At 36.1% G+C, this 12,099-nt stretch overlaps 2 protein-coding genes across 2 annotated transcripts; both read right to left on the minus strand.

Annotated features, from left to right (window-relative positions):
• Window positions 1-1,468: 1,468 nt before the first annotated feature.
• LOC117914154 lies at window positions 1,469-3,114 on the minus strand. The gene is made up of 3 exons (XM_034829375.1): window positions 2,438-3,114; window positions 2,157-2,306; window positions 1,469-2,003 (listed from the first exon to the last, which is right to left on the minus strand). Exons 1-3 carry the CDS (start codon window positions 3,089-3,091, stop codon window positions 1,716-1,718), a joined length of 1,092 nt encoding a protein of 363 aa, XP_034685266.1. The 5' UTR covers window positions 3,092-3,114; the 3' UTR covers window positions 1,469-1,715.
• A 3,892-nt stretch (window positions 3,115-7,006) lies between these two features.
• LOC117914856 lies at window positions 7,007-8,135 on the minus strand. Its single transcript, XM_034830362.1, has one exon. It carries the CDS (start codon window positions 7,495-7,497, stop codon window positions 7,135-7,137), a length of 363 nt encoding a protein of 120 aa, XP_034686253.1. The 5' UTR covers window positions 7,498-8,135; the 3' UTR covers window positions 7,007-7,134.
• Window positions 8,136-12,099: the final 3,964 nt, after the last annotated feature.

Below are 12,099 nucleotides of genomic sequence, written 5' to 3' on the forward strand. Positions count from 1 at the left end.
TCCTTTAGGTGCTCAACCTTGTCTTTCTTCACTTTCCTACGCGATTTAAGATGCCTTTCAACACCATTTTTTTCTACTTGGTCATTTTTCTTTCTACTGCTTTGTTCATGTTGTTAGATTTTCCCGTATTTCCCTGTCTTCCACATGATTGCCTAAATTTGCTGCTTGTATAATTTACAAATGCTTTATGTTTGGTCCCCGAAAAATTTGAGGGAACGAAAATAGAAAAAAAAAGTGTAAGAAAAAAAAAGTGAAGGAAAAAAAAAAATGGATTCAAAATTAATAAATTATTTTTATATGTTTTTTCAAATTTATTTCACTTACTTCCATCCATATATAACAATTAACTAATTTTAAAATGTATAAATTTTTTAATTAAGTTTAATTATATTTGATTTTCTTTCACATTTTTCATAATAAAACCAAACGTAAGAAAAACATTTTTTTTAGTAATTTTTTTCTTTCTATAATACTTTTTTTTTTTTTTGATAAATAAAGAGAAGTATATTAAAATGAAAGAGGAGACACCAAACTAATGCTCTCTAAGTATATAGGGAGTATACAAAAGCAGCCCACCGACACTAAACCAAGGAAGCGGGAAGAAACCCCTACCTTTATCTAGAGCCTAGCCACTCAAAAAAGCTTTTTCTTTCTATAATACTTTCCTAGAATCAAATAGAGTCTTAGCTTTCATTTCATCCTTAACATCCTATCTTCAAGTAAGCCTCTTTGATACATGCTACCATGAGTGTGTTGCAATTCCCTTTACCTGCTTCTTGAGCTTTTAAGGCTAGCATGTTTTTTCCAAGCTCAAAGAAGTTTAAAACACTGTTTATTTTAATCTGTTTCTGCTCTCTAGGTTGCATGTTCCACAAGTCCAGTTGGTCTTGTAGAAAGCCACATTACATGCTGACCCCTGTGAGTGTTGCTCCCTGTTATGTGTTTCGTTTCTTCAAGATTGCCATTCATGCTGATCCACAACCACAAGGTACCGAATCTCAATTCTCTGTGTCATTTCCCGGCATCCTAGTCTTTTTATCAATTAGTTTTGGTCAGGCACACAGAGGAAGAAAAATAAATTGGAAACTGGCTCCTTAACTACAAAGTAGCATATAGGCTTGTGGGAAACAACAAACGTGACACTCACAGACAGAAAACAGCTCAAGTTCTGAAGTTCTCTGTGACTGGCCTTTGGGTCTACAATATTTATACTTCTTTGAGATTGCTTTGGAGAAGGACAAGTAGAATATTTGTGGCATTATTATCACATGGCTGATGGTTTATTCAAATCTTTTCTTATCTTACATCATCATATTTCTCATAATCCAGGCAAGCTTCAGAGGTAGACCTTTTACTCCCTTTGAATTGAAGGGTTGGGATCAAATTGAAACATGCAAGTCATTGGTATTGTGGTTTAAGCAGATTTAAGAGTTGAGTGAGGTTCACGCCAGCAAAACTAACCAGTATGGAGAGCCAATGTTACAGTGCATGAATTTATCAGCTTATATAAGTTGATGCTGAAACATCAGAACCTGGAACAAGTTTGATTTTCTTAAACCTTGAATCATTAAAAAAGCAGTGCAGTAATTTAAATCAAAAGCTTCTTACATTGTCAAAAAGAAGAGAGAGGAAAAAAATTCAGAAGTTCTCACAAGGAATGAGAAGTGAAAATTGGCTGAGAAAGGACAAAACCCATCTAATATCCGTAAGTTTGATTATGTTGGGATTCTGTCACTCTCTCTTGCTGTAAAATCAGTGTACTTGATTTCAAAAACAGACAACACCCAGAACTCCTGCTTCATCCTTTCAACCATTCTACACATCCAGAATCTCAAGAACTCAAGTGCTGCTGAAAACAATCTTGAGCTTTCCAATATAGAGCTCCGACGATACTCAAGAACAAGTGTATTTGGATCTAATTGCACCACAGAAGCACTCCATTTTTTGTGTGTCCAAGAACTGTTTGCCTTTCGAAGCAAATTCCTGATCCTCCCATCTGGCCACTGTTATACCCTCAAAAGAAAAGAAAAAGCACCCAATAAATTCAAATTAACTAAAGAGCGTTTCTTCTCTGCATAGAACCAATATTCATTCCCCGATAGTGAAGAACCCATAAATCATCTAATGGAGTTGATTTTTTGGGGGTAGTGGGTTACCTCTGTAACTCTGCCGGATAAAATGGTGAATGATCGGGAGGAAAGTCCGGTGGCGAGCAATCCCGCAGTCTGCAAAGGCCATCCCCAGATGGTAACCTCCTCCGTCACAGATTTGTACAATGTACATCGAGAATTCAATAGCAAACCATCCTGAAGATGCACTTGGCATTAATCCATGTTTTAATTGTTTTTTCCAGCAAAGAAATTTCAATTTTTTAATCATCCAAACAAAATTTCATTGTGTAGGGTTTCCAAGGAAGATAAAAATCAAAATAGTATACCTGGCTCACTTCCCACGTAGAATCAATATAGCTGCAGTTTGAAACCTCGCCGCCGACAAAACCCTGCAACTCATTCTGCAGAAATCCCACCTTCTCATTCAAATCTTTCACAACCCAAGATCTCTCACCAACACTCCTCACTATATCCCATGACAATTCAGGCCTTAAAACCCTAGAAACCCCCCAAGAAAATCCGAATTCCGCTGCAAAAATCAAGCCAACACCCACGACCAGTCGCCAGAAATAAAGCCCAAATCTCCACACTCTCTTCCTCTTCTTCATCTTCTGCTCCAAACTCACTCTTGCAGTGGACCTAACAGCCGGAGACAAGGAAGTCTTACTGGTACCCGATTCCGGGGTCGACATAACGGAAGAATTGAAGGAGACCGGGGTTCTTTCCACCGTTTTGGGAGCGGAAAGCTTGGTAAGAGTGCTTCTTTGAATGCTGGCAGGCAAGAGGTCAAGGGTGGCACTGATGCTGTCCAGACACATTTCACAGTTACAGTTGGCATCCTTTCGGCATCCGGGGAAGTAGCAGCTGTCTCGGGTTTCGGACCGTTCCTCCGCCACAGTAGTGGTGGTGGTGGTGCTCGATTTTGCAGTGGATGATGTTGGGAGGACTGTTTTCATGGTTGGGGTTGTGCAGAGCCTCATCTGGGCATGGTCTTTTTTTTTTCTTGCGGCATCTTGTGTTAAATGGGGGAGACATGGTTTTTGAAATTTGAATTTCCAACGGTCACATCGGAAATATTTTGAGTCTTCTGACTCATTTTTCACAGGTTATCAAGGTTAGGTTTTTTTGGATGACAAAAATACCCCTGCACCTTTTTTTATTATTACCTTCCTATAATATAGTTGTTCCCTAGGTCACTAGACAGGGGGCAAACCACAAAACCATTTTGGAACCTAGAACATATATTTGATAAAATTTGGAAAGAAAATGGTTTTTAAAAAACTTATTTTGAAAATAATTTATTTTTAAAATATATTTAATGTATTTCCATTTTTTTTTTATAGCATTTTGAGTAATAGTTGAAAATAGAAAAATGTTTTAGAAATTTTTATATTGTACATAAACGTGCAATACCTTTACGAATAAAAAAAAAATTAGTTTATATATTTGGGTTTGAAGATAAAATTTTGTTCCTAAAAAGCAATTGAAAGTATTTTTAAGATTTATTTTCAAAAATCATTTTTTAATAATTTGTTTTAAAAACTTTATGAAAAAAGCCCACAACTATCATCCATATGTATCCTCAAGGCGTCATATGTAGTATTAGGTCATTGGTATGGGGGCAAAATGCCTCAATCAATTGAAGGGACCATTTTTCCAATTGTTTGTTCTCATTGTCACTTTCATAAATTCATTGCACCTATTTGTAGGTTTCTATAGATTTAGGACATTTATGTGTTTCCGCAAAGATTTAGTATCATCCTTGTAATAATTAGTTTCTGAAGGACTCGATATATATTCTATAATATATACGGATCAATGATATGTTAAAATTCGTAAAAAGTTCAAAATGCATGAAGTAACCAAATCCTTGAAAGATTTGAAATGTATGAAGCAAATAACTCTTTAAAAGATCAACATGATCTAAGCAATGATTGAAAATTTCATCACATTCTCAATAAGTCATGATAATAATATGCTTTAGGAATCATGTCCTTGTATGGATTAAAGTGGAGATTTGTAATTATTGCAATCTTATTGAGTCTTAAAGAGTTCATAAGAACGATTAATTATCTAATGAAAGAATTTAAAATGAAAGATCTTAGAAAAAAAAATATATGTTTTACCTTGTAACTCGAACATTTTTTAAATGAGATATTAGTCTCTTAGTAACCATTTATTAAGTTCTCCAATGTAGTTCGTTCGCTTGAAGTGAAAAATGATATTTTTTTTTTTTTTGTTTTAAAGAAGATTACTAGGAACTACTTGGTTCACAAGTACCTTTATCTTAATACTATTGGTGCATTGATATATTTCACAAATTGTAAATGATTAAGTATAACATTCTTTGTCAATTTGCTTGCAAGATATGGTTCTGCATCAACTTGAAGATATTGGAATCAAGTCAAACATGTATTATGATATCTTTATGGAACTACTGACATATGTTTATTTTATTTAAAAAGAATAAAATCTGAGTTGTTTGGATATACGAATGCTGGCTATGTTTTAGAACTCAACAAATATCAATTTCAAACAAAATATGTATTTATCTATGGTAGTGCAATAATATCATAGAGATGAAGCGGGAAACAAGAATAGTCACCTCTTCAAATCATTCAAAGATATTCTTAATTCATAAAACAAATTGTGAATATGTGTGGCTAAGCTTAATAATCCAATATATTTGGAAATCACGTGGACTATCCTTTATCAAGGATAATGCTATCAAATCATATGAAAAAAATGTTCCTTGTATTGCACAAATTAAAAAGGGATTTATAAAAGATGATAGAACTAAGCATATTGTCCTCAAATTATTTGGTACTCACAAGCTCTAAGAAAATAATGAAATTGATGTTCAATAGATCTTATTATGTGATAATCTAGCAAGTCTATTCACAAAAGCGTTATCATCAACTATATTAAAAATGTTAAGATATAACATTGTAATGCAAAAATTAAGAAATCTACTAATTGAAGTATTGGAGAAAGTATAATTATATGTACACGAGAAGGAGAATATTGACATAGATATACTACAGTTTTTTTTTTCTTCTTCTACGTCTAGGTTTTGTCGTTTTGGATTTTACTGACAAAATTTTCAATGAGATAATTTATATTATACATGAACATATAACACCTTTATAGGAGAATAAGTCAAAAAAATTATTCTTCATATTTGAGTTCTAACATTAAATTTTGTTCCATAAGGCTTCATACTATTAGTTCACTAGTTGGGGGCAAAGGGCATCAATAAATTGAAGGGACCATTTTCCAAATTGTTTGTTCTCATTGTCCCTTTCATAAATTTATTGGAACAATTTCTAGATTTCTATAGATTTTGGACATTTATGTGTATGCATAACAAATATGAACCAAATTGTTTTTAAGGGAAACAAGTTCTGTCAGCCTCTCAAATGCAAGTTTCTTTTGTATGATTTTGGTATGAAATTAAGAATACCATCTCAAACAACTTGTGTAGGGAAGACATGTTAGGGTTAAAGTTTGCCAAGTGCCTCTCTTTCCACTCTCCAAAAAGCCTTTTACAACTTATTTCCAAAAATAGATGGTATCTCTTTCCGATATAGTCCGCGATACATAATTATGTTATGAACGTTGGATTAGAAAATGGGAATAAAAAATTATTTAGAACGAGAATAAGAATAAAAAATCGTTAGTATAGAAATCAAATCATACAGTAATTAAGATTTAGATTCATCTTTTTTGTATGGATTGTGATTGACATTCATTTCTATCTTCCTTTTGTTTCTATTCCTACTTCAAGATGTGTCGAGGCACCGTAAATCATGCATAGATTGTTGCATGGAATCTGAGAGAGGATGGAGACAGATAAGATATGTTCCATGCCCTCACTGGGCAGGCATCCCCTGAATTCTGATTGGGACTAGGAGAAGAACAATCTCCGTGGAAACTGAATTCCCTCCATTGCACGCCTCACCCAACATTTGGAAGCCGATTCCAGATGCTGCAAGACATTGGCACTGAAGGTTTAGGTGGGCTGGACGGATGGCACCACCAAAAACCATGTACTGATAAGTGATAAGTCATGAGGAATGGTTGAGCTGCAAAATCGATCATCAGCATGAGATAAAGTTTGACCATGATACTTGAACATTTCGTTTTCTCTTGACACTATTGATTAGGAAAACATGCCAAATTTTGATCCCCACATGGGAAATAATAATAATAATTTCATTTCAAATAATAATGATTTCTTCTTCTCAATTTCTTTCCATCTTGTGGAATTAATTATGATTAGAGGGCCTTTGGTGGGTGAATCCAGAGAGGAATCAGATGAGATCAAGCAAAAGATCAAATGGATTGGATTTGAAGTACTTGAGCACTACTACAAAACCATAGATTTCGAGGCAGAAAGTGTATAATAACAAAGATTTCCCTTTCCCAACCACTCATAATAGTGGGAAAAACAATATTTTAGGGTAAATAATTGAAGCCTATGGCATAATGCAGACCAGTTCTTTCTAGCAAAGTAGGAAGCTGACCCTTTACTGTTTGGTTTTAATATACAAAAGTTGAGATCTTTCTTGATTTTCTGGGGCTTTGGAGACCAAGTGAGCCAAAAAGAATAAGGAACCCATTCTTAGCAATGCACTTTTTTCTCTCCTCACTTTTCAAAACACAAATGTTTCAGTTGTTTTCCTCTGAGATAGTTGGAAATCATTGACCCAAGAATAGTATTTGATCCTAAAGATTAGGCGAGAAAAGAGAAGAAAATTAACTAGAATCAAGATAGAAATTAATTAAGAAGCTCAACTTTGGAGAAAGGGAGAAAGTTTATCCTTCTTTGAAGATCTTTTTTTCGTAGAGAGGAAAAGAAGAGAAAAATTAACACAATCATATGATGAGAGAAATTGCGAGAGAATTAAGGAGAAGTCTGCATTGAAATAACATCATCCTCTGTACAAAGGCAACAATCAAAGACTGTTGATATTATTGCTGGTTGGATCCAAGGAAAATCCTCCTTTCTGTTGATCTCTAACTAGTAAAGGGGGAAAGATGAGTTGTCTCCTACTTGTGATGTGCTAGCTGATCTCGTGTACTTCTTAGAAGAAGATGGAGATGAAGACATGTCACCAGACCTTCTCCTGAGCATCTGCCTCATCCCATCAGCCACCCGAACAGCAGGGTTGGATTTGAATTTGCGACAGAAAGACATGTGAGCTATCACAGCGTCTTCCAAACAATATGGCTTCTTCCCCCTGTTAACTTCATCTCTAACAGCTTCTGAGCACAACCCACATAGCCATTTCCCGTCGAATTTCGCCTTCACCTCGCTGATATACTCCTGGGTGCAATCTTCTTTCAGGCCACAGCACTCACACTTAACCAATTCAATCTCCATTCACTCTTTCCTGACTATGACAGATCTATGAATGGACGAAGTAATCCGCGAAATATAGCTGATTTTATACTTGGAATTGATTGCAGTCATGATGAGAAACTAGAACACTTTCCCAGCTGTGGCTCCTGGGTATGGTGTGATGGTGTTGTCTTGCCATAAGAAGAGAGGAAGTGCTGGGTGGTGTTGTTTGAGAGGTTTTATGGTTGGGGATTGAAGAAGAGAATTTATAGTAGGGAAAGCTGCCATAATTTCCTCCATGTTCTAAGGGACACGGGGTAGTGAAAAATGAGACAATGTGGTCGGAGGGGTCTCGGGTTTGGCCTTTTCTAGGATTTAAAACTCAACTGATGAAGGGTTAATGAATTGGATTCTCTCTAGTTTCCTCTGTCATCTTCTGTCATTCATAGATTGTAATATTACTTTAGGGTAGTTTTTCTTTAGTGTTTCTTTTGGTTGATAGACAGTTACTTTCGGTTAACATGGTTGAATGGTGTCTTGGCTCACTTACCTCCCTCTCACCGGCTCCGGCTCTGGCTTCTGGCTTCTGGCTTGTTTGTTTGTTTCTCTTGATTCCATGAACGAAGGTTTTGCTATAGTATCAACATCACAACCATACTTTATTGACCAACTTGCCTTGGGTGGTTCAACGGCCAATCAGTGTTTGTTAATAATAACCCTTCAATCTTGGCTGAGTTTGCATAAGAATTTGTAAGAAAAGTGAGTAGTTTACTAATCCAATAACATTTTTCCATAACGCTAATCATTGTTACGTTTTCCTACCGCCAATTACCTGCAATTAACCTATGTTTTTCCTCTCATATTAGACAGTGTTGTTTGGAAGTCAAGGCAGCTATGGGGTCATGGACTCATGAATGTGACACACAAGAAATTTTGGCAACATGACAATGAGGGTTGCAGCTATGTGGTCTTGCAGTGATTTGGGTCTTGATTGCAACTCCACTGACATTTTGTCAACAGAGAAAGTAAGAAGGTATGGCCTGACATGTTTTGCTTATTTTGGTGAGCTTTTTTCACGCTCATGGTTTGAAATTTGAGAATTCTCTTATCCTAACTTGTCCCCATTGTCAAATTTTCATGGCGAACCCTTATGGCACCGTGAGCTAGCTAACCATCCCCCTTAATGAAAAGGGAATCAAAATGTTGATCTGATTTTTAGCCAAACTTTCAGGTAAGTTCCCTTTCTCTCTGTGTACAATTCGAACATCACAGGTACATAGATTTTACAGTTAGTACGTAGCCATAATCTCAATGGCACTACCACTATGCTAAAAAAAAATTAATATTATCCATTTGCATACTGCGATGTTTGATGTTTGGGAGAAAGGTTTCAACCCAGCTTCCCTTTTCTAAGTCTCTCCCATCTTCTCAACCTCTCCTCCATTTGCTCTGACGTGATCCTGACCCTGTCCTCGCGAATAGCATCAATTATTAAAAGAAACATGATACACATAGATTTTCCACATTTTAATTTTTGTCGTTGGTATAGGACTACTTTCCTAAGGTTGCTTTCTCCTCTTCTGTAGCTGTCAGTCAAGTTGACTTAACTATTTGTTCTTGATTTTAGCTATAGTAGACCGGAGTAGCAGAGCACTGAGTGACTACAACCCTAGGGGACTCCTCAAAATTGGAACAAAATTATCATCATTTTTTTTTTGTAATGTTATATCCTAGGGTCTAAGGGGTTTTGGTTTTTGGTTTCTTATGGGATGGGAAAGGGCTGTTGTGTATTGGGTACATGCAACACAAATCTCTGAAGGAGAGTATCATAGAGTGGTCGGTCACTATTGATTTACTCCTACAAGCCTCCAATAATTGCATCCTTCATTGACAGAAATGAATTGGCATGCATTAAGGTGAGATACTAACCAACTACATATTAATTACCTTCAACAGAGTCAAAGAGATGTCATTAAGTATTAGGCATAATGTTGATCACTCATTAATTTGTTTGATCTTTTAGACTGTTCCCACTCAAGAAAATGGCCCACCAGTTGAACAGAAATTCATTGAAAAGCTATGCTTTTTCCATGTGGTCCGACTAATCATCCAACTTCAAAACTTTTGCTAGAAAATCGATTTTCCCGATAAACATGATAACCACGAACTTTCACTTGGAGCCAATTCTCAAAACTTTTTCTATTTTGAGAATCGACTCTTTCCCTATTAAGCATGCACGCTCCATTACTTTAGATGATGAAGATGTTATTGATTGTGAAACCAGTATTAAATTATTTAACTATCATAGAAGCAATAATTGTAAATACCTAATAGAACCGATCATAATAAAGTAATTATATTAGAGTCGAGTCGTGTGGCTTCTCATTTATTAAGGCAGGTATTGGTACACAACATACAAAATTAGAAAGCTCACAAAATTTTGCTATAAAATGAAAAAGTTTGAACCCCATGTAAGGTCTAATGTGTCAGAGAGGAACGAACAAATTTCATTATACATTACGCCAGAGGAACATGAAATAATGGAAGAACTCGTCGATGAGGACAATGTGTACTTCCACTTTGTAGCCCTGTCCACACGCTGTGAAGATAAAAGCACCCACCCTGGTAGAATGCCCCCACTGGACCGCTTGGATCATATATTGGGGATTCGATAATAGTTCATCATGTGAAATTTGAAATCTCAACGAAAACATAAATGAGAGCACGTAAGAAGTCTATAAACGGGGTGGTTACAATCATCCATACACGTGCCCATTTGGTAATGTGGCTTGTAAGTATGGCCCCATTTCTTTACGAGTCACAATTTTTTTTCTTTTTCCATGTGTATTGATTATAGCTACAATTAGTCTTTCACAAAATCATGGATCAATCCAGCACATAGACGTCTATGGCCTCACCCACAAATCTATGGGCTTCGGTATTTTAATGCAACAGGACTGACAAAAAGTAGGATTTTTATTCCTTCTACAAAATTTTGCAGCCTGGGATGAATTAAAAGTCAAGGTTGGTTTGAACAATGAACAAAGAACAAAGCACTCAGAGTGCAACCTAAGGGAAGGGGGGTTGGTTTAGCCTAGATGGTGTCTGCCTCCATGTGACCTCTATATACTTTCATAGAGAAAAGTGTCCCATATTCCAAAGCAGGTCCATAGACTCAGTGGCGGAGCATGTGGGGCTGCTAAGCATGATATACCCCAGACACAACCTTGTTTAAAATCTTTGGCCCCATTAACATCTAGTCTATTTCATGCATGGGAACATGGGAATTCGTGTCCGGTAGGTCTCTGGCATTTCCGAGTGGCCACGGCCTGTCCCTGATACGCCTTGAGGGCTAATATAATGGTTTGCAGTATTGAGTAGAAAGGGGAAAGTTTTTGCTGCATCAATAACTCTTACCTAATTGGCCCAGTCCTTTTCTTCCTAACAATCTTCATTCACTGACAACCATATGGATGTGGTTTTGAATTTTTCTGTTTTCATGAAGGAGCATGTCCCATCCCATTGGATGAGAGGACAAAATGTTCAAGAGCTAGACTTGCAGCCCATGGAAGCATTAATTTGGAGGTCTGTAGAACGTGGGAATGTTGATCCATTGTCTTCTATAGGATTTGAAGGAAAATGGTTCTCACTCTTTAGTCATTACAGAAATTAGATGGGTTCATAGGTTAGTTTCATTGATCACATACTTCAGTATCAAGAAAAAGGTCATTCTAATCATTATTTTGGATAAATTCATTTGAAAAATGATACCGCAATGAAACCAGGTCTAACCATCTATAGAATTTATTATTTATTAATCCATCTGTGTATAAAGTTTGACTTCTTAGCTCTCAAACTCGGCTAAGATGGCATTGGGAAGTGCATTCAAGCCAAGTAGTTTTCCATGGCTAAGCCATCTTTTCCTTCGACAGTGTAGGGAGAATAAAAAATTGAAAAAAGGAAGAAATTTACCAAATTTGGGGCTAGACTTCATTCCTTATCTAGTAAACATCTTGGACACCATCTTATGTCTTTTTCTGTAATAGAGTGTTAACTTTAGCTAACCAATCCCCCATTTTTCAAGTGATTTGTCTGTAAGCTTCTTATGCATAATCATAATCATTACCTACAAGGGTTTTAGGCTTTTAGCTTTATATCCAATGTTCAGAGTCTCAATGATTTCTCACATGGGGTCTTGTTTTGTTCCTCCATTATCATATGCAAGTATGTTAAAAATTTAATGGGGGAAGATGCAGTTTTGTATTTAATGCCCTTCACATGGCATCCCACATGCATTCCCTTGCAACTTACCTCCAACCATGATTACCCCCAACCAATCCCTTATCTCCTACCTCAACTCACTATTTGGCTCTTTCCAATTCAACCCATCAATCCAGACTTATTTCCTAATTTTCTTATCATTCATGGTTATTATCAATCTCCAAACAATAACACCAATCAATGAATTAAATTTTGTTAACCCTCCACAAACAAAGAACTGCTTCCTGATTTTCTTATCACCACAACAGTTCTGGTCATTCTAGACTTCAATAATGATAACAATAAAAAAATACACAAAAATGACTTTAAGAACATGGAGCAATGAAATTAGGCTACAAAAACCCTAGTGGCATTAGCTAAAAT

Source organism: Vitis riparia, chromosome 5 (genome assembly GCF_004353265.1).
Source record: "Vitis riparia cultivar Riparia Gloire de Montpellier isolate 1030 chromosome 5, EGFV_Vit.rip_1.0, whole genome shotgun sequence".
Taxonomy (NCBI): domain Eukaryota; kingdom Viridiplantae; phylum Streptophyta; class Magnoliopsida; order Vitales; family Vitaceae; genus Vitis; species Vitis riparia.